The sequence below is a fragment of the Dermacentor silvarum genome, chromosome 8 (assembly GCF_013339745.2).
Source record: "Dermacentor silvarum isolate Dsil-2018 chromosome 8, BIME_Dsil_1.4, whole genome shotgun sequence".
Taxonomy (NCBI): Eukaryota; Metazoa; Arthropoda; class Arachnida; order Ixodida; family Ixodidae; genus Dermacentor; species Dermacentor silvarum.
Genome location: NC_051161.1, coordinates 8,141,666 through 8,163,726, shown reverse-complemented (window position 1 = coordinate 8,163,726; position 22,061 = coordinate 8,141,666). Strand labels below are relative to the sequence as shown.

Genomic DNA, 22,061 nt, shown 5'->3' with positions numbered 1-22,061 from the left:
GTTAGAGCATGCTAACTGGAGCTATTTAAAACTAGTATATTTGACCAAAATAAGAAAATGCAAAGAAATCGTTAAAGTACAATCTAATCTGGTATGCCTCCCTGAATTGCCTGCGTTAACCCAATGCTGAAAACAGGGGAAGCTGATTCCCTTTCTTGTTGTTGAAAAGCTGCGAGACTCAATAACAGACTACTTATGTTCCGAGGGAAAGTGAGGGGCACTGACATTATCTCTAAGCTTTTGTATAAGCTTTCACCCTGAACGAGAATGGAATAAAAATATTTACCTTTACAAGCCTCAGAATCCAAACATTCTCAAAATTTTGAGAAGCCACATTAATTTTTTGAGATATAGACAATAAAAAGTGTGCCTAAGTACAAGTACACACTGAACACACTTGAGTGGTTGAGTGGCCAGCTGCAAATGCAAAAGCGTCCATAGCTGCTACATCGAGGTAACTGCTAGGTTGTGTGTGTGATAGCCCATGCACCTGGCAAGGGGAATGGTTATACGTAGTCCCATTGCAGCATTGGCCTGTGCTCTTTCTTTTTTTTTCACTAGGTGGTGGCTAACTGATTCCGTCTGTTTATGTATTCATCATTTGTGTGCATCTTATGTGCATGTGTTTGTATCATGTTCTGATTGTTATACGTGCAGTGATGCAAGCATCTTTTTTTAATATATTGCGCCACAGTCATTTATTCAACTTTGTGTTGAAATGTACAAAATGTGGCCACCCAGTAATGGCCAGGACAGCCAGCAGGATTGGCAAAAAATATGACGTAGATCCAATCCACTTGCTTGAATCGACATGAGGCGAAGCTTTCACGCAACGATCAGTTAAACTCTAGAAAACTAACTGCAGTGTGTACAGTTGTCCTTATTTCACCCGATGCAACACGTACTCATATGCAATGTTTGCTTTTTCACTGCACAGGTCACATAATGTAATGTATACATAGCACGGTGAACTCACTCAAATATCGGCTCACTGAGACTTCGAACTAACCATGAGTCTGAGAATTTTGCCGAATATGAGTCGGAGCAAGCTCGGATAAGTCGAATTTTGGTGAATATGACTCTGAGCAAGCTCGACTGAATAATGATAGGATATGGATATCCATATGGATATAAATAGACCTATGCCTCGTGATGAGTCTGCACACTTTATGAGCTGTGGACATGCAAGAACCACCCACACTTGAAAACATGCTATTATTAACAGGAAGGAATGCAACCGGCTGACTTCACTGCACAATTTTTATCTGTTTTGTTTACTGTGTTATCTACTACATATAAAAAAAAGGTGTTTGCCTGCTTTTCGCATTGTTGCATGTGTTTTACAGGAAGTAGAGACAGAGAAGCAAGAAAAGGCAAGGATGTTTATGGCGAAGTAGTTTCTTAGAATACTGCGATATGTTAAAACCGGCATCAACAAAATTAATTCGATGCACTGAAGTAAGCAAAATATGCAATTACCTTTTAATGTGAGGGTTAATACAGATGCAGTAAGGATACAAAGTCTGCAACATATTGATGGTTTATTGTTTTTTTTTCCGGGAGAAAAATTATACATCAGAAAAATGAGAAAAAAAAAAACTGTTTAAATATTGCTTCGAAAACAAATTGACAATACTGTTTATTCCCATTCAAAGTGTTAAATATGCTATTGTAGAACATTCATTACGATATATAGTTTGCACGTTCGCTTTGCAAGCTTGATAAGCAGTCGCGTCTCACAGCGGAAGTAACTGAACCTAGAAATGAGATAATTCATTGGGGAAAATGCGCATGAAAGCCCAAACTAACGGACTGCAACTGAATGGTCGCGTGTAGCGTGACGTATTGACCATAGCATTTGTTCGTAGACGCATATTCTTTAAATTGTTCCTTCAGTAAAAGCATACCGTGCTAAAACTGGCGACCCGCCGTGGTTGCTCAGTGGCTATGGTGTTGGGCTGCTGAGCACGAGGTCGCGGGATTGAATCCCGGCCACGGCGGCCGCATTTCGATGGGGGCGAAATGCGAAAACACCCGTGTACTTAGATTTAGGTGCACGTTAAAGAACCCCAGGTGGTCCAAATTTCCGGAGTCCCCCACTACGGCGTGCCTCATAATCAGAACTGGTTTTGGCACGTAAAACCCCATAATTTAATTTTAATTAAAACTGGCGTTTTTGTATATCGCGAGTTGTCTCTACAACCAGAAAATTGGGACGACATCCGAAGGCCATGCCTTCCCGTGAGGGACACCTCGTTGTATTACCAACTTGCAGCGCGTGTGAATAACGAAAAATCACGAAAAAGTATGTACTATCAGCACCCGAAGCCAACCTAAAAAAAAAGCGTCGCGTGGTTAGCAACGTAGCGTGTCAACAAACGCATAGAAATCACAGAACCGAATCTGACCGAGTTTTTATCTGCACTGTTGTCGGTGTTGATGTTAAGTACCGATTGCGCAATCCAAGGCTCCACTCAATTAGTTGCTTTGTTCGAGGCTTGTTGAGCCAATATTTATAGACAAAAAAGTATCAATAAAACGTTGCTTTGAGCGACCGCCGCCATTTTCCAACACAGACTGCGAAATAGCTCTAGGCACAATTTCGACGAAAAATCGCAGCGGTTGCTGTGACGTTGCAGAAGTCATAGCTTTCTTTTTTATTTTTCCGTTAATGCATCTGCATATCCGCTTATCATGGATATTTATTTCGTGACGATATTGTGGAATAAACGGTTGACAATAGCGCTTGTGCCGTGTCCACTCCTTTTCTCTCGTGGTGTGTTTGTTTTTGCGCTCTTTACTTTAATTAATGTCAAATGAGCTTAAATTTGTGTATGAGATGCTTTTATTGATAAGATTGAAGTTTCTTGTGCTTGTTGAGCCTGGCTAGCAGAAGCTCTATGTCACTTTTTAATGTCAAATGAGCTCAAATTTGTGTATGAGATGCTTTTATTGATAAGATTGAAGTTTCTTGTGCTTGCTGAGCCTGGCTAGCAGAAGCTCTATGTCACTTTTTTCCTCTAAGTGCTATGTGTGGCATCCTTTTTGAATGGCTGACTGACTGGTGCTTCCTCTTTAGGACCGATTTGGCAACAATACAGCCATGAATGTGACTGGCGTGCTGACGCTACAGGTGATCTCTCCTGACCCGTCTGTGAAAGAAGTCCCATACTTTGAAGGAAATGTGAACCAGTACCAAGTGCCTATCAGCAAAGGGTGTGCAGTGGTGCAAGTAAGCAAGCCTGGTAGCTTCTTTTCATGCGTGTACAAATAAATAGTCAAGATTTAAACAAAGTCTAGATTAGCTCTTCTACAGTTAGCATTTTATTAGAGAATTTGATTATCGTTGTGACATGTGCGCAAACATTTTGTCCAGAAGGGTTGCCATGATTTGGGAACATGAACATATTCTTGGCCAGTCACGCTACATAAGCAGCCAGACCACCACACTTTCAAGGGTTGAATGGGCAACTGTGAGCCAGTTTAAAGGCCAACTGCAATGAAATGTCTAGTTTGCTTATTAGCAGCCCTTAAATAGGACCTAAGCCATGGTGCAAATGGTGGTTACTGAATGTGACGTGGAACTCCCAGCACGTAGCCACCAGAATTTTTTCAGCATACCGTAGGCAGCCGCCGCTGTCGCCGCTTCATTTTCAAAATTATGCCGAGGAGCCGCGCTTGTTCTCATCATTCCGGGTCATGTGTCACTTTCAGCAAGCAGCAGTGGTGGTGTTTTTTAAATGTTTTTTATTTTATTTTATTTTTTGGGATATTGTGATGGCAATTACAGTATAGACCACTCATAACGTAACCGCTTATAGTGCAGGGCCGGATATAGTGCGGTCTTTTCAGACTCCCGTTAAGTTTCCCATAGCACTCCATGTATACACGCTTCGCTTATAGTGCAGTTGCAGAAAACGAAATACCGGTTACAGTGCGGCTGCCTGGGAGTACGGAAGTCAGCGGAGACGGCGAACGCTCCCCTCAAACGGGCGACCCTAGGAGTGCTCGAGGAAGAAAGAGAGACGAAGTGGAGGAGAAGGGCACGTGGTGCGAACGAACAGTCAGTGAGGCTGAAACCAGAATATTGAGTGCGCGTCGTGAAATATCACGGCGCGCATAGCGAGCGAGGGCCACGAAACTGCCAACGCCGGCCAATGCTCGCTTCACGATAACAGCAGTAAACGAAACTTCAGGGAGCGGGCGGCGCCAGTACGGCACGGCGAAGGGCGCACACGGAGACCGTGGAATGTGAGGGAGGTGGGTGACAGGGAAGCGGGTTTTGCCTCGGCAACTCCGCCACTTCGGTGGCTCCCCTCGCCTTCCCTCGTAGCTCCCTCACTTTCGACTGTCACCGTGCACGCCTGCTGCTGTCCAGGCGCTGCCACTCCAGCCGGCCCGGTGCCAGCTCCTTGAAGTTTCGTTTTCTGCCGTTATCGGAAAGCGGGCAGGCGTTTGCCGGCATGAGCCGTTTCGTTGGCCGGCCTAGGACAGCGCCGCTGCTTTCCTCTGCGCCGTAGCCACCGCGTACAAGCTCAACACGTGACTAGAAAGTAGAGGAAGCATAAAGGAGAAAGAAGGGTTCACTGCCATTTTCTGCGCGTGGCTACAGTAGCGTGGCTGAGACGTCGGCACGTACACGCATGTTCCGGCGCAACGCAGAATTGGCGACCTTGCCATTTGAGAGAGGGTGAAATTTCCGCTGTGTTTTTCTTTCTTTCTTTCTTTTTTTTTTTTTTGTTTGCACGCGACATTGAGGGGTCTCTCCTAAGCTTTTACTCTATGGCGGTGCCAGAGCAATGCCGGTCGGAGGCGCCGCCGCGGGATTTGGTTCGAATTATTCAACTGTAAATTGAATGCAAACGTTCTAGCCGCATTCCTCGACTGTCACACACGCGTGGCGGCTCGGTGTACATGTTTTGCATATGAGCGGGCCTTGAAATAGTTGCTTTGGTTGTAGTGTGGTAGCGCTTATAGTGCGGATATTCGCGACTCTGGCGACTTACATTATAAGCGGTCTACACTGTATATGGACACCCCAAGCGCATTTCTGCCATCTCCGCGCACTGTACGCTGTACGTGCAAGTGAAAGTTTCCAAGGGTCAGCCGATAATCACGGCTCAAACTTGTGCGTGTGAGGGAGAAAGGCGGGGTGGAAACGTGCCATCTTCTGTCATTTGTGAGGCACCGGGGGGGGGGGGATTGTGCTCTGGTGGCTGCTGTTTACGGCGCAGGCACTGTATTTTGCAAGCGATCTGCAACGTGGACAAAGTATGCGAAGTGCTGGTAGCTTTATATGTGCTGTGCTTTCCATCTTTAGTTCGCGTTGGAATGAGAGACAGCACGGAGGTCAATTCACTCGCTGCTGCTGTTGCGCTTGCTCACTCCAGCAGAACTGACAGCACGTTTCTGCGATCATCGAGTGAGATGTGTTAATGTTTACTTGTGCGCGCGTGACACCGTGCTTGTTAACTTAATAAGTGAATGTTTTCAAGTTTATGCGGCCGATAAAACTAGTATCCTTACTTCGTATAGCTGTCTTTTAATTTGCTATAGCAATAGATGCTTCACTTTTTGGGTGAAACTGCGTCTTTTCTTCTCCAGTTTCAGAAAATACCTATTTTTGCAAGTTATCTTGCTGCATCTGCTCGTATTTCAAAATTTCATATTTTGCACAGAGGCTGCTCTGTATCTACACCATCTAAAACTAGACTTTTTATGCAGCCCAGAACTTCATTGCAGTTGGCCTTTAAAGTGTATTTTTCTTGATGGGTTGGCTTCAGGGACATAGCTGCCAACTCTCCCGAATTCTCCTGAAGAGTAAAGACTACTGCACGTGTTTGTGCAAGAAGTAATTAGTTGTGTGTAGTGTGTATCGTAGAGCACTGCACGGGCCGATTTTTGCGGCCCGGGCCCGTTTTTACATTGGGCGGCCCGCCCGAGCCCGATCAAAACATTTATGGCGAGACCCGGGCCCGGCCCGGGCCCGGAAATATTCTACGTTACCCGCCCGGCCCGGCCCGCCACCCCTTTACCTTAAGCCCGAGCCCGACTCGAAACCGGCCCGAACCTGGCCCGAGACCGAAAAATAAATGTTTTTTAGAGTTGAGAAGCCCGAAAATAACTCGCAGAAAACCCGAGCCCGGCCCGCGTCAAAAAACCCGAGCCCGGCCCGGGCCCGGGTCAAAAAGCACACGCCGTGCCCGAGCCCGGCCCGAGCCCGTGAAAAAACTCCTCTACCCGGCCCGGCCCGGCCCACGGGCCGGGCCGGGCCCGGGCTTTCGGGTAAGCCCGAGCCCGTGCAGTGCTCTAGTGTATCGGAGACTTGCAGTGGCCTTGTCAGTTTGCCTGATCACATGAGCCTATCGTCATATTTATGTGGATGCCAAAATTCCAGTATTATGAATCTCGCTGGTGTGTTCTTATCACTGTGCAGGCTGCACGGTGTAATCTCATTACTATGAGCTTCATAGCAACAACTTTTTCAGGTTAATAAACATTTGAAAAATTACCAGTCCTATTCCTATTGCTTTAATGTAAAAATATTCCAGTACTACGAATTTCAAAATGATAAATATTTCAATAGGGTGTGTGAAATTCTATGCTTTTCTTGCATTAGTAGTGCCAGCGCTATCGCCATTGCCTGCAGTAATGGCGGCCCACAGAAATAGAAACTACACATAGGGGTAACTACACAAACCGACACTGTTGGCACTGCGAGTACCGCCAGATAGCACCCATTGCATTGTTTACAATTTTGATAATCTTGAAAGATGTAGGGGGAACAAAAAAAAAAAAGAATCTAGCGAAAATGCCATCTAAACCCGAGATTGATTATCAAGTTTGTGCAGAACACAAGGAAAGCGAACAAATTTGTGAGTGCTTTGGGCGCTGTGTTTCTGTGCTTTATTAATGTTTGGTGACAATTGATGTAAGTGTCTCAGCATAAACAGATATCAGATATGCCAACAATGTGCTCGCTGTGCACTCACTGCCACCGGCAGTATCGGTGAGTTTATGTGTAGGGGATGCAATGCTTTGAGGCATGTTATCTACACTCTGTAGTAACAAACGGCTGCATGATTCATGTGTGACAGTCAGTGCATGCGCAAGAATTACTAGGTCATGATCACTGTCAGCCTTCAGCATTGCATTTCATCCTACTGCAGATGGAACATGCTCGGGACTGTGGTGTCTCACTGTCTGTATGGCACGTGAACATATAGCTGGGCGCACATTCATGTAGCGTTAGCAAATATGAGGTCTGTACGAGTTGTGCTCGCACCATGCAATGAAGACTTCACTTTAAACACAAGTTCTTATTTATTGTGTGACCTCTTTGTCATTGGCATACCGTATTTACACTATTGTAGGTCGACCCATTTTTTCAAATTTGGCAATCCAAAGTTGGGGGGTCGACTTAGAATCGAAACTGAACCGTGTACCGCTAGTAATGGCAAGAGAAACGAGAAATCAGGGGCGCTATGGCGTGGTTACAACTTTGCACCTACGTTTTTATGGCTAATATAGAAGCGTAGCGTATTAATTTACCGTATTGCATACGTTTTGATTGCGTGCACCGCGAGCGCACGGCTCTTGTGGGGGCATCGATCATGGAAGAGCCGCCGTTTGGGGGTATTGGTAGCTGGCAGAAGAGCCGCCGTTTGGGGGTATTGGTAGCTGGCAGAAGAGCCGCCGTTAGGGGGGTATTGGTAGCTGGCGGAAGAGCCGCCGTTGGGGGGGGGGGGGGTATGGGGCTCTTGCGTTGCCCAGGGGGCGCTGCAAAAATGGTGCTAAAAAGCGCCCTCAATCCGAAACTGGGTAGTACCAAGCTCGGTCGTCTGCTTCGGGAAGCACGTTTACAATACGGACCCGCCACTTTCGGTTGTGTTGTACCACGGCTTGCAACGAATATCGGGCGCCGAAGATTTTTCCATGGGTTGCATGCTGCGTAAAGGCAAGAAATTATGCAACGCCGAATACGTGTACGCCGTTCAAGAAATAAGCAGCGAAGTTTTCGCGCGGTGTCGATCGCAAGTGAAGCGAGTCACGCACGTGCGAAATTGAACTTCAGGTAAGGTTTGAACGCTGCTAGATTCAGGCGCACAAACGCGAGGAAATTCTTTCTGTAAATGAATTCACAGCAGCGATAAGCAGACATGTGTACGAAACTGCTCGAGCGCACGACGGTACGCGCCGCGACGGCAGCAGTCTTTCAGCATGCCGCGGTGTACGAACTGCTCGAGCGCACGATCGTACGCGCCGCGACGGCAGCGGTCTTTCGACATGCCGCGAAACGGCGGGTCTCCTGCAATCTTTGTTGACTGCATGCCGCTAGACAAGTAGTTATACCTGCGCTGTAGTAGCGGCCATCTGTCTAGCAATTGATAAATAACTGATGCAATGAATATAAGCTCGCAGTAACGTACGTACGTGGGAATCGCGCTGCAGCGCGCGCTCGTGCACTGCTCGCTTGATGTAGCTTTTAATGACAGCGCTCGAACATCAATGTGATGTAATCAATACTACCTTGCTGTGCTGCCTCAACGTGCTGGCTTGAGGTCAAGGATGAGCACATTCCACTCTCTAACCTGTGCTGCTCGTAGTGGGGTAGTGAATTGTCACCGAATGAGCCCGACCATTTCTGGTCATTTGCACACACCTGGTCACTTCACCACTTCGCACCGGTCGAATTGTTAATTGTCGCTGTGGCCGGGTCTCGAATCGTGAATCACCAGCCATGCCTGCTGCTATGTCGGTCTTCCATTTCGCTTACCCAGCGCGACGAACTGCAGTTATCCAGCGCGCCCGACGCTCCGCAGCGTGAGGCCTTGAAGGAAAACGGTAGAATCTGATGTTGGGATTCAGGCCTTATTGTTCATGGCAGCCCACGACGCAGCTGGAACGACGGTGACGCTTTTTCGAGGCTGAGCTAGGTCTCTCCGGATCGGCGTCGCCGATGTCTTCTGCTTCCAGCATTACGTCCCACGGCACACGGAGAGTCCGTTTTCGTAAAACTATAGGCTGCGGCCAGCTCGCAGCCTGGTCGCCATAGTCTGTGAGAAGTGACGAGCCTTTTCGCACTCGAAACAGGGCAGAAAAAAGTGCGAATCGACGCAAAACGCGGGCTAGAAACGTGCTTCGCCACAGCCAGGGCTCAATACTATCCAAGCTGGTACTACCCAGATGACGTTTTTCGCCGCCGCCAGGCGCCGCTACTATACCTCAAACTCCAGCGCAAGACGCCCATTAGTAGTTGGCGGAAGAGCTTTTCTTTGAGATACGATTGTTTTCGACGGCCGCGCGCATCTGTCACTTCTATTGTGCTGAATTGTCGCGCCTGTCATGAGTGCCAAGAACTTTCGGCGCTCGTTCTCAGTAGCGTTCAAATGGGCTGCTATCCTCCATGGCGAGGAAGCTAACAACTGCGCAGCGGGACGCAAGTCTGGAGTCAGTGAATGTGTGGTGCGGCAGTGGCGGCTTCAGCGCGCGGAAATTTGGCCTTCCTGGCTACTGTGTGTGGGTGGGTCCTCTCTGCGTGGGCGGCTGTACCGCGCGATGTCGGGGTGCGGTCATTCGCGAAGTGTGGACTCACACTTGATGACGACGTGCTGTGGGACCACAGCAGCTATGATGGCAGCAGTACCAGTGAGGTCAACTCTAGTGACGATGAGTAGTCTTAGCAACCCCATCAATAAATTTCTCTTGAGTGAAATGCAGTTGCGTGGTTTTTCTCCCCCCCCCCCCCCCCTTTTTTTTTTTTTTTTTGAGACATGCAATTTTGGGGGGGGGGGGGGGGGGTCGACCTACATTCGAGTCGACTTACAATCGTGTAAATACGGTAAATGTGTTCGTGGATGTACTGTTTGCAAATGTAAGCAAATCCTTTTGTTAAATTTATTTTCTGATGCCAATTTGGCGTGTTTTGGCTACATTTCAAGAGAACGAATTATTTTTGGCCGTCCCGTGAGGTTCGTTATATTGAGATTTCATTGTATAACGAGTCTTTATGGTTGGTTTTCTTTGCTCATAGAACTTGCAGATCCAAGAGAACACTGAGGGAGTAGATGGCTTCCAGTACATTCTGCGATTTACACCCAAGTTGCACAACAAGACGGCCCTTCCCAATTATGAAGTGCCTTTCCTCTTCTACAATGGCAAGTATTCACACAGAACAAGACACTCTGTAACACAGCCTTAGTAGGAATTGTTTTAGTCAGGACAATCAACTCTGTGTGTACGATGAATTGGAGCAGTGCCCTGTGTTTGGTGTGTCACCGTCAGTAAAAATAGTAAAAGTTCAGGACAGCTATTTAGTAGTCATAATCGCCAACTGGTTTTTAAAGGGATATGGACACAAAAGTTGGCGGGTGTTTTTTGGCGTCGGAACAAAAGTTGAACTGTTGAAAATGACGAATACGACAAGCTGCTTTGAAAAAAAGAACAAGAAACATCTTATTTTTTGCGATTTTTTGTTTCACCTTGCCTCCAAGTGCAGAAGCTGAAATTTGACGTCATAACACCCACCCGCGCACGCTGCCAAGGTCGGCCACAGCCGTCGCAGTGTTTCCGGGGGTGTCGGTCCCTTGCAGCGTTTGTTTAACCCCTTTCGGCGATCTTCGCACGTGGTCCGTCCGAAACATTATCCTCGTCGGCGCTCCACGCAGTTGGTGCGTCTTACATGCGTCTTCCCCAGTTGCTCGATATTGACGCGTTCGTCGCGGCGGAAGGAAATGCCCAGACATTGCTGTGATAACAGCATCGTCGGTCGTGACACGCCGTCGCACACGTTTCCCAGAGACGAGAAGGTGCGTAAACTTTGGATACCTGCCTGTCAGCCATCACGCACAGCCTGGAGACCTCTAAAAAATGACATTATTTGTGCGGACCACTTCGTTGACGATGATTATGTGACCGACCCGGCTGTGCTTCTCGGCATGCCGCTCAAATGGCTCAAATGCTTAAAGCCTGACGCTGTGCTATTGGTCTTCTCACGAAAACGCAAGGCAGAAATGATCAGCGAGCCACGTTGGAAAACAGGAGGCGAAAGGATGTCAGTACTGTTTTCGTTCACTTGCAGCCTTCTTGAGCAGTGTGAGGGCGAGGCTGGGGTTAGATGCCCGAGGCTGGGAACGAAGGAAGTAATGTCTTTAAAAATGTTGGCAAAGCATAGTAAAACAATACAAGGCTAGCGAGCGCAACTCACGAGATCAGACACACACACAGCTCTGCTTGTCCACTGGCTAAAAGCAGAAAGCTATCTGTCAGTCGGCTGGCGAAGTGGGCATGAGAGTCTCGGAGGTACTGATACCTCACAGCAGATGCTCACGCCGGCGGCATAAACTACTATTCAGTCATCCACGCAGTGCTGAAGTACCTCGCAGCTGCCTCGCCGGCGTGCGCTCTTGAAAAAGCAAGTTTACTGAGGAAATGACAAATAATTGTTGCACAAGTGTCTGGTGCAGAGCGAAATCTTCAGGGTGAAAGCTGACCGGCACTTCCACGGCCGCCTGCTCTTCTTTGTCGCTTGATGCGGAAGGCTCATAACCGTAAGCGGTTATATTTCTTGCCAAGTTGGAATGGTCCTCATCTTCAGACGTTTACTAATCGCTGGTAGAGGCACCAGAACTCGGAATCAATGCTTGCGATGGCGGTGTCCGCACGCTTCAAATGACCGCGGCCGGCTGGCTGGCTATTACTAAGATTACAGGCCTGTTGAAATCAACATTGAAGACGTGAACAATCACACTGCACTTGAGAAAGTTGACATCGGTCATGCAGCTGAACAAATTCTGAAGAATTCCAAGGTCAGTGCAAGAGATGCATTTGCATTTAAAATGGAATTATTGGGTCAAAACTTGAAGCAAGAGTTGCTGATCTGACTGCTTCAGCAGATTAACTTGGCATTGAAAGCAGAAGAGACAGGTGACGTCGCATACATTAGGAAGTCAAAAAGCCTTAGGAAAACGGCAAGAAAGCAAGACAGAAGAACTTCTGAATATCAACCAAGGAATAACCTCAAAACTTAAGGAGCTTTCAGAACTCTTGTTACCACCTGTCTTAGTTTAGTCCTAAACTAGCCTTATTCTAGTCTGGAAGTGCATCATAAAAAATGCTGTTCCGCTTGAAAGGCGAAGCATTGATTGTGATAGAAAGTTAGTAGACAGCTATAACGCTGCACTCAGGAAGCACGGCAGCAGCAGCGAGCGAATAGACCTTCGTGCTGTCTCTCGCTTCAACGCGAACTAAACGTCTAAAGCACAGCGCATATGAAACTACCGGCACTGAGTACACTTTGTCCTTTCAAGATGAGATCGCTTTCAAGATACGGCACCTGCACGACCGCGTTGTAAGCAGCAGCCGCTGGAGTCGAACCCCCCCCCCCCTTTCACCTTCGCCTCCTCCCCGTACCTCACGTGCGAAAGAGACAGCACGTTTATGCCTCGCTTCGCTCCTTCGCACGCGCGAGATTGAGCCACGGTTGTTGGCTGGCCCTCGCAAGTCTGTTGTCAGTCCGTGTCGACATGGGAAAAGTACGCTTTATATGCCCGATTTTGAAAACAATTGCCTCTAATTTCGTCCGCTGTAGCCGATAGTTCGTTGTAGCGCGGTTTGCTAAAAGCGAACTTCGTTGCAATAATAAAATAGGTCGAGCAAACTAAGGTTGAAATATGGTCCATTATACCCGATAGTCTGTTGTATGCAGGTACAGTGTAGCGAGCATACACTGTAATTAAGAATCCTGGTTAAGGAGTGGATATCTCTTGGTCTGCAAGACTGAAATAATGAGTTTATAATGAGTTTTTTTCTGTATTGAGGTTCGACTGTACCACTTGGATATTTGCAAGGCTTAAGAAGTATTCGAAAAATGCTTAAATTTTTTCCGCTACATTGCTTTTTCATAATTGATTGGTGTACAAACATTAACTTGCACATGTTTTCGCAACCTCTGTTCCATCTTCACTTCTTCCAGATGCATCAAAGCAAGAAGAGATGGTGAAATTGACCAAGAAGAGGACAGAGCTGCTGAAGCAGCTGCAGACTTTTGAGGACCTTTTCCAGACAACTGAGAACATCTACATTGAACTTGAAGGTAGTGTGCTTTTACTGCTATTTTTTAAGACCTGTTGCATGCATTAAGGGGGGACGCGGCTTTCGCATCGCGAAAAATGGCTAAAGAATAGATTTTTTGAAAATCACATTTTCAGTTTCTGTAACTCTTATTCTATCTGATGGGGGGATGCGGCTTTCGCATCGCGAAAAATGGCTAAAAAATCGATTTTTTGAAAATCACATTTTCAGTTTCTGTAACTCTTATTCTATCTGATTCCGAAATATCATAACTGAAAACCAAGTAGAAGTGCTCTAAAAAAATTCTTGTATCAGCCAAGGTGCCGAAAAATTGCGCGGAAATCGCGAAAAAACGGCGTTTTTCAAGCCACGATATCTCCGGAAAGGCGCAGCCGAGCGCCGCCATCTTGGTCTCGTTGGAAAGCGCATTTCTCCATCTTCAAATCTGCCGCTTCAGCTATCTCCTCCATACAAAAACAAGCACACAAAAAGCAAATGATTGAAGGTCGTGCCGGAGCCACCGATTGGCCGCGCCCGCCACGTGACTCCAGCGCGGTTCGCCATTGGTCCGGTGCTCGCTCCGTGTTGGCGTCGTCTGCTCCGCTTGTTGCGGTCTCCTCGCGAGCTCCGGAAGTTTCCGTTATCTCGACGAGTGTTAAAGCGGGCGCTACGCTACGCGTGGCCGATCCCGCTTTTTGTGCTACTGCTTGGCCGATCCCGCTTTTTGTGGACGTCTCAGACCCGCGGCTAAGCATTCCGAGCATCGGTGACGCGGTCTTCGCGACCGAGCTTCGGGCACGGAATGCTCGGACACGCGGCTAGGCCTCTCGCGCGTAGGCGTCTCCGACTCGGCGATGAAGCACATCGCGCGCGGACTTCTCGGATCCTTGACTAAGCATTTCGTGCGTTGGCGTCTCTGACTGCGCGACTAAGCAAATCGAGCGTCGACTCCTCGAGCCCGCGGCTACGCATTTCGCGCGTCGGCACATCGCTCAACAAGTGTCGACTCCTCGGACCCGCGGCTACGCATTTCGCGCGTCGGCACATCGCTCAACAAGTGTCGACTCCTAGGACCCGCGGCTACGCAATTCGCGCATCGGCACCGCGAGCGTCGACTCCTCGAGCCCGCAGCTAGGCATTTCGCGCGTCGGCACCTCGGCCTGTGCGACTAAGCTAATCGAGGATCGACTCCTCGAGCCCGCGGCTAGGCATTTCGCGTGTCGGCACATCACTCATCGAGTGTCTACTCCTCGGACCTGCGACTAGGCACTTCGCGCGTCGGCACCTCGATCGTCGACTCCTCGAGCCCGCGGCTAGGCATTTCGCGTGTCGGCACATCGCTCATGGAGTGTCGACACCTCGAGCGTCTATTCCTCAGACCCGCGGCTAAGCATTTTGCGCGTCGGCACCTCGGACTGCGCGATTAAGCTTACCGAGCGTTTGGACCTGCGACCAGGCATTTCGCGCATCGGCATCTCGGACTGCGCGACTTAGCACATCGCGCGCCGGCTCTGTTATCGTAATGCCACGATATCTAGTAATAATACCTATTATACCACCCCTTCATAAAGAGAACCTCATCATGAGCTCTGTTCACTAGGCCACTTGGGCTGGCACAGACACCTGGCTGCAGAAGTGAGGCATCATACAAAAGTACAGGCTGGAAAGCACCTAGCAGCTGCATTGCTGCCTATCGATCAGTGGTTCTCCTAACCTCGATAGCCATTGTCAATGGAAGATGATTCAGAAGGCTGCTGAGAACCTTCATTCAGTAACATGGTCGATTCTACCAAAAGAAAACAATGCCTCACTGACTGCACTAGAGGCTGCTATCAATGAGGCAGTCTGCAGATACAACGCTAGAACTACTGTATAGTTATGCCCACATAGTTCTGCACCTCACTTGGTTTGAAACCCAGGCACCATGCTCTTTGTAGAGCAGCAGTAAAGAACACCATACAAACATGAAAAAGGCGGAACGAAGGCTCAGCAGACCAGAGGCCACATGTCCAAGAAGCCCCACGTCACAAAGCACATCAAAGATTACAACTTTGGTGCGTTTTAGAGAACTGAAGAGAAGGTGCAACTTTGAGAGAGCCGTTTTCTCAAAACTGTTTTTTCGCCTTTCTGCTCAGTTTCTGGAGCTGATTTCTTCGTTACCGTTTAGCCTATTTTGATAGTTTTTTTTTTTTTTTTTTGTCACGTTCCTTGGACTACAGTGCAGGTCGAGACAGTCTCGCATTTTTATTTTGACTTTTTATAAATTTATGGCGTGGCTATTCGTTCACCCCGAAAATGTGCTTGGTGCGAAGGTAACTTGAAAAACAGGGTTCGCACAGCCCCTTGAAATCCTTGAATATCCTTGATATTGACAGTATAAGTTCAAGGGCCCTTGAAACTACTTGAATACCCGTGGGCTCCTTGTAATCCTTGAAAATCCCGTGGGATTTGTTCCGCTAGAGGAAATTAACGATGTACCTCCGCAAGTCATGCTGATATTTAAGGCCCTTTCGCTTACGAATGCCCATGAAAACAAGCTGTGTTGACTAAAGGGCAACATCAGGAAGTTTCGGTTTTAAATCTCGCAGCCCCTACGTCGTCTGGCAGCTAATATGCCGCGGGCCACCAGACGGCGATGCCTGTCGGCACCATGCTAAATCCTGCGGTGTTCGACTCGCGTTCGTTTGCGATGCGTTGATTGCTACGCGTCGATTGCAATGCTTAGTTCATTTCTCGCCTTGCTGCCGCTTTCGTTGCAGTCTTTTCTTATTGTGAGTGGGTTTTTTTGCATCTATGTGTGCACTCGTCTGTCTAAAGAAACTTTGAACAGGTCGCGAAACCGCGATTTGCCAGAGACGCGGAAAGAAACGGCTCATCTCATTACCCAGCGCGTCCGCAGACCCCGAACGTATTGCGGATTGGGACAAGAACATAAGAGGCAGATCGCCGGGCAAATGGGGAGACTCGCCTCGTGTCTTGCCTGAAGTCCGCCCATGTCTCAGCATGGTCCGGCACAGTCTCGAAGTGCAGCGCACCAAGCGGCCGGCGGCGGCAGGCATCACACTCGGTGCTACCGCGACACCCGCTCTCGGCACACTAGTATGTGTCTTTTAGGTACTATAGTCGGGCCGTTTGTCGGCCTCGTGCGCGCCATTTCAGTGAATTTCGCGTTTGCGTTGTGTGTTTACTTTGACAAGATGCCAGGCGGGAAGTGCAAGTTTCAGCCTGCGTGGCTGCAACATACGGACTATCGTCACTGGGTGAGACCGGAACCAAGCGATCCTTATCGAGCAATGTGCGCATTATGTCAGAAGACGGTCGACATTGCAACGATGGGGGAATCTGCCTTGAAGAGCCACCAGAAAGGCGAAAGGCGACGGAGTTTCCGTCGAAGAGCCAAAGAAAAAGAAGCGGAGATAACAGCTCTTGAAAGAATTAATGCGAAAATAGGGCTCCTTTCCTAAGTCATCTGAGGAAATAAAATTACGCTAACACTCCTTGAATTCTGCCTTTTTGCATCCTTGAAATCCTTGAAATGTCCTTGAATTTCCAGCCAAATATTGTGTACGAACCCTGGAAAAATGACTATCTAAAAAATTTGCGTTGCGAAGAAAAAAAAGTAAGACTGTCACGACCTTCAGCACGCATTGAGCTATGCAGTCAATACTCAACGAGCCTTCCATCATGTTTTTTAAGCTCTCCAGGCCCTCCACAAAGTTCAAGAGAGAAAAATTCTGCTACATAAAATGTTTTCAAGGTATCACTCTGAAACTTGTATGGAAGTATAAGGGAGACATTCTAAACATTTGTGCCAATTTTCATCAAAATCCATGAAGAAATCGGGAAGTTGATTTTCAAAGCCACGTCCCCCCTTAATGTACATATTCAAGGCTCCATACCCTTCTGTCACCGTGACACATCAATTACAGGGGATTGACCAAGAATGAGCACAGCTTATATCACATGCTCAGTGCCGAAGTTATCTCTTCTGGCACATACCCAGTGACCCAAGTTGTCATCTTAGCCAGACAGCTGCCAGCAGAAAGTTGTCTATTTGGGCACATTCAGTGGGCATATTGTCTGCTTGGCAACACATACCTAATGGCTCATGTTGACTCTTCTCCCATAAACGGCCCAGAAACACACAAACTATAAAGCTAAAGAAAGCTGCCATTTTAAAAGAATGAAAAACTTTCACCAAATCGATACCGTACACTCTTGTTAGGGCCCCTACATAGGATTAAACCTTTTGGTCAAAACAGTGCAGGCGCTGCCGGCGACTTATGCACACCGGATGTACCATTGCATCAGTGGTCAATGCGCAGTTCTCGCCATCTAGTAGTGGCACATGGAATCAGACAGTGTGGGAAAATTCGCCAATGCCTGCGTGCAGCATCGGGGCACCATAGGCGATTGCTTCTCTGTTGGAAAATTTTTTTTCACTGAATTTTTCAAGTTGGGGATGCGGCCCTTACATGGATGTGGCCCTTGCACGAGTCTCCTCCACTTCACAATGCACAAAGGCACTACGGCAGGGTTCGTCGCCTCTCCGACACAGCGCAGAGAGGGCTCCGGAGTCAGATTTCCAACAGACACGGGTTTATTCGCCCAAGATACAGCACGGTGCAACAGTCACAACACTTACGGGCAAAGGCTCACCGCAAGAACGATCGAGTACGCGTGCCCGCTACGCTAGGGCTAACCGGGTAGCGGTTGTGGGGTCTCACACATGCTCTTAGGACAAAGGAACGACAATATAGCAGTGCAAACAAACAAAAGGGCATTTATTGTGCCTTTCATACACTAATGCACGTTAGCCAAAGTACTACCCATAGAACATTCACATGGGCGCGGGACAAATCAAGGAAGTCCGACTCACCGCGACCGGATAGCGAGCGAATATGTTCGCCCCATGCTATGACACCATCGCCTAGTTGTTCACGTGCACGGTCACGCAAACAGTGGCACGTTCGTCCATACCGGTGTCCTGCTCCTAGCCTCGCTAGACAGTCTCACGAAGTGCGGATCGGCGCACGCGTGGGACGTCCGCATCGCTCACCGCCCCCAACCCGCAGAGGAACAGCATTCTTCCTTTTTTGCCCGCGTAACTCCCCCGCCGTCAGGTGGCGTTAGCAGCGCAACACTAACGCCACCTCTCGCAATACGCTGCAACTCCACTGCCGTAAAGCTATGCGGCGAAGCCGGATTACAGGTGACTGGAGCCATGCATGGAAAACAACATCAGGGGAAGCGTGAGAGTCGCACATCCCCACACAGTCCACTAACCCCGAGAAAGAGTAGCGAGAGCAAATGTCCCACGTAACCAACTTGTCGCAAAACTCTGAGCATCTGACGCTGCGATGAAGCGCTCAGCGAAAGACGGCTAAGGGGAAGAGGGTGCCCGGGGGCCACCACTCGGGAGACCAATCGGGGCACGTCCCAGTGACGTTTGCTCGTGCGGCAACTCGACCACAGGAGGGAGAATCACGGTTTGCACAGGAAATTAGCTCCGGCACGCTAGCTGTGTCACCCATGTTGCCGTTACGGTGGCGGTTCCCGGAGATGGAGCTAAGCACAACGCGCGAGCTGAGTTTTCCGGACAAGGCATGAGAAAGCACCTCGATCCCCACAAGAAACAAGCATGTAACTAAACAGTCATCGCGTGCTGGAGCAAGCTAGTCTATTTAGCATGATTACTAGGTTAATAACTACTGAATAAGCGCAGAAAACAGAGCCCAAAGAATTTTGTGCCAGTATTCCTTTATTGTAATGGCCGGTCATGCCTACCGGCTTGTGCACACTGTGACAATGTTTTGCAGAGTAAATAAACTATGTGCACCCATGAAATTTAATCAAATGACTTTTGTGCTTAAAACAAAAGAGATTTCTAATCGCCGTCCTCCCCTAAAATAAATGAAGCATAGCGTGAATGATACATGATATGGTTAAGCAACTGACACAAAAGAAATGCGAGACGTCTTACTTCATTGTGCATCTTTGGTTATAGAGAAGCATGGTGGTTTGTCGTCTGCAGATATGTAGCTGGGCTTTGATATAACTGACTTGTGTAGATTGTGTGGATCAAACATTTGAAGAAAAACCCCCTTTTCTTTTGTTGCAGCTGTGATACGTGATGCCCAGACAGAAGAATCAAAATACAGAGGCGAACTAAGGAGGATAGGCTTCAACAGCAATTTTATCAAGGAGGTGGGTACTGTTGTAGACACAATCAGGCTGCTTGCAATTAAAAGAAATTATTAACATTTTTGTCCCTGCTGTCGTATCTTAGGAGCAGCATGTCGGTCCTGCACTGAAGATCTGCGAGCAGCAGAAGCAGGCATTGGACAATAAGAACAGGCGTACTTACTCGCCTTCACCCTACCCTGATGAGCCTGGTGTACTCGGAAAGGTAAAAGAAACTTCTTAATTCTCTGAGAATTGCCAGGATCTTGTTGCCATCCTGTCGACCAGTGGCTACCGAATGTGTTTTCTTTAGTGCTTTAAAAAGTGGCAGGGAAGCTGAAATAAATTTCTGCATCCATTGTAAGCACAAAGAGAAGCAAGTGCATCTCACGTGAATGGCATGGTTTGAGAAAGAGGGATAGAAGAAAAGCTGGAAGATAAAGGAGCACATACACACTAATTCGGATGCTCGTGAAGGCTGAATCCATCATCAGTGCAGCAACCCAGTTTAGGAACATTATTGTGGTCAGACAAGCAAATTTAATGTCACTTTGAGCAAGTACCACTTGGCACGACTGTCATCATGTGGAGGCTGTCCTAGAAGAAGTTTAGTTAAACTATAAAGAGCACTCGACGACAGGTTGGTTTGTTGAAAAAACTTCATAGCATCCCATATCTGGAACCGCTCAGCGAAAAGATTGAGTGTCATCCACATTCTCTTGTGCGTATCGGATAGTGTTTTTTGATAGTGTTTGGGTTATTTATGAACCAGTGACCACTTACTGCTGCTTTCACATGACTTGCCCACTGTAAAATCTATGTATAATATAGTTTGCTGTTGCTTTCATAAACCTGCTCCGAAAGTCCATTTTACTGCTCCAAAATACATTTTTGTCTTGTCCAAAAGCTGCTCCAAAATAGCATGGGCCAGTAGCATCACTGGTGGTTCATTCCATGCCAAACTTCCAGAGGTGGCACTCGACCATTACCGATTTGTATTAAACAAAAAAATCATGGCTATTAACAGTATTGCAAGAGTGAAATATCCAAGACATATCACCCGAAAAGTATTTTTGCACTGCGTGAGCGCCATTTTAATTTCACATTAGAGAGCAGAACATGGTGAAAAAGAAAAATTTCTAAAATCTTTCTTTTTATCCTGATGACCATAAAACTTTCTTGTAGAAGGATGTGGCTTTGAAGTTAGCTCATTTTTAAGGGCATTTGTATTGGGTGTTGTGTGTTTGTAATCGGAGAAAAAGTACAATATGAGAGATATTGCAGATTTTTGATAAAGTTGTATATTTATTTCCTGCATTTTATAACACATTGATGTTGTCGTGCAGTAGCCAAATAATGAACTCAAAGCAGTTTCATACTCGGTAAACTTAAAGTTTGTGAAAAAAAAATTTTGAACTTTATAAAATTTTAGTTGAGCAGTGTGTTCAGCCCTAAATTGCACCTTGAGGTGGCCCATGCAAAATTATGCAACACAATGGATTTGATAGATGAACACAGTAACATTTCATTTAGGAAATTCAATCGGAGTCTTTTTATTTTAAGCAAGAAATAAAATATTTGAAATTTGGTTTCCACCCAGCATCTGGCTCGGTCACACGACGTTGCGCCGTACTGTCTTCACTGCAATGCATGCAGCCACTTGTCCACAGTTGATGCAGCGCTGTTACTGATTTATTGCATTACGGTACAAGAGTCCTGTCTGGGTGCCAGGCTCACAGTAAGGCAGCAAAACTTATAAGTTCTTAGCCACTTGAATCTCTTGGGTCGGCAAGTATGAAATGACTCTAGCACGAACATTGCAGAGTGATGAGAGTACAAAGTGGTGAAGTGTGCCTGTCCCTCTTAGAAAAATATCCTTTTTTAATCTTGGGGTGAGTTCGGCTTTCCTTTCTTTCACAATGCTATCTGAAATCCAGAGGACAACGCCCTTGATATGTTCTTGTACCCATTCAATTAGCTGGTGAGGTGTCGCAGCATGCCCTCTGTAAGGCCTTTGTTGACTTGCCCTAGTGGATAAATAAATGTTTTACTGTTCCACCAATGTCATCGCATGTGCTTTTCCCATATGAAGTTGCAAAAGAATTCCATTCAGCTGTTAAGCCATAATTGTCCTTATGGCGACAAAGACACTGTCGCTTGCAAGTCTGGTACAGTCGATCCCCTGGAAGGAGGCCTAGGGAAGGGTCAAGTTTGCTCTTCAAGTAGTAATCACTAAGGATCGACATCGGTTTTTGCATGCGAGAAGAATGGGTCGATGCAACACTTAAATGCAGAACACTGAAGTTTCCTTTTTTTGTATACTTTATGGCAATGGGCACCGACTGTAGTCAGGTTCGTGCTTTTTTCTCACATTTCTAGTAGACTGCGCTCTGTTTCACTCAGCCCCTGCACAGTTGTAATTTCCCATCGCTTTGTTTGTGTCAATTTATGGCACCCTGTTGGTCCGTGGGAACAAGGCAGAAATTCATGAAATAAAACACAAGCTATCAAAATCCCAAGCCATGCCACTGTACAAATTTTTGTTGAAATGTGTAGGGTGAATTGGGTGTTTTTTATGTCCATAAGAATTCTATATCTGTTTGCAGCTCGCAGCCTATATACTTCGTTCATTGCATCATTCGAGAGAAGGACAGCTAAAACACAAAAAGCTGGGAAGGCGTATGTCGCATGGCACCGATCTCGGGGGTGTGCTGGTGTCATGAGAGATAGGGGTGGAAGACGCATGTCGACACAGCAAACAGATTTTTAATTACGCTGCAAGCCCCAAACTTCAAACAAAACTCGAT

General features: G+C 47.3%; 1 protein-coding gene across 1 annotated transcript in view; it reads left to right on the top strand.

Annotated features, from left to right (window-relative positions):
• The window catches only part of LOC119460586 (structural maintenance of chromosomes flexible hinge domain-containing protein 1), a 229,955-nt gene that overhangs the window by 180,918 nt on the left and 26,976 nt on the right, over positions 1-22,061 (top strand). The window contains exons 38-42 of the mRNA XM_037721595.2: positions 3,080-3,232; positions 10,034-10,157; positions 12,974-13,093; positions 19,193-19,278; positions 19,361-19,480. Coding sequence (XP_037577523.1) covers positions 3,080-3,232; positions 10,034-10,157; positions 12,974-13,093; positions 19,193-19,278; positions 19,361-19,480 — 603 coding nt within the window. The remainder of the gene's footprint in view (positions 1-3,079; positions 3,233-10,033; positions 10,158-12,973; positions 13,094-19,192; positions 19,279-19,360; positions 19,481-22,061) is intronic.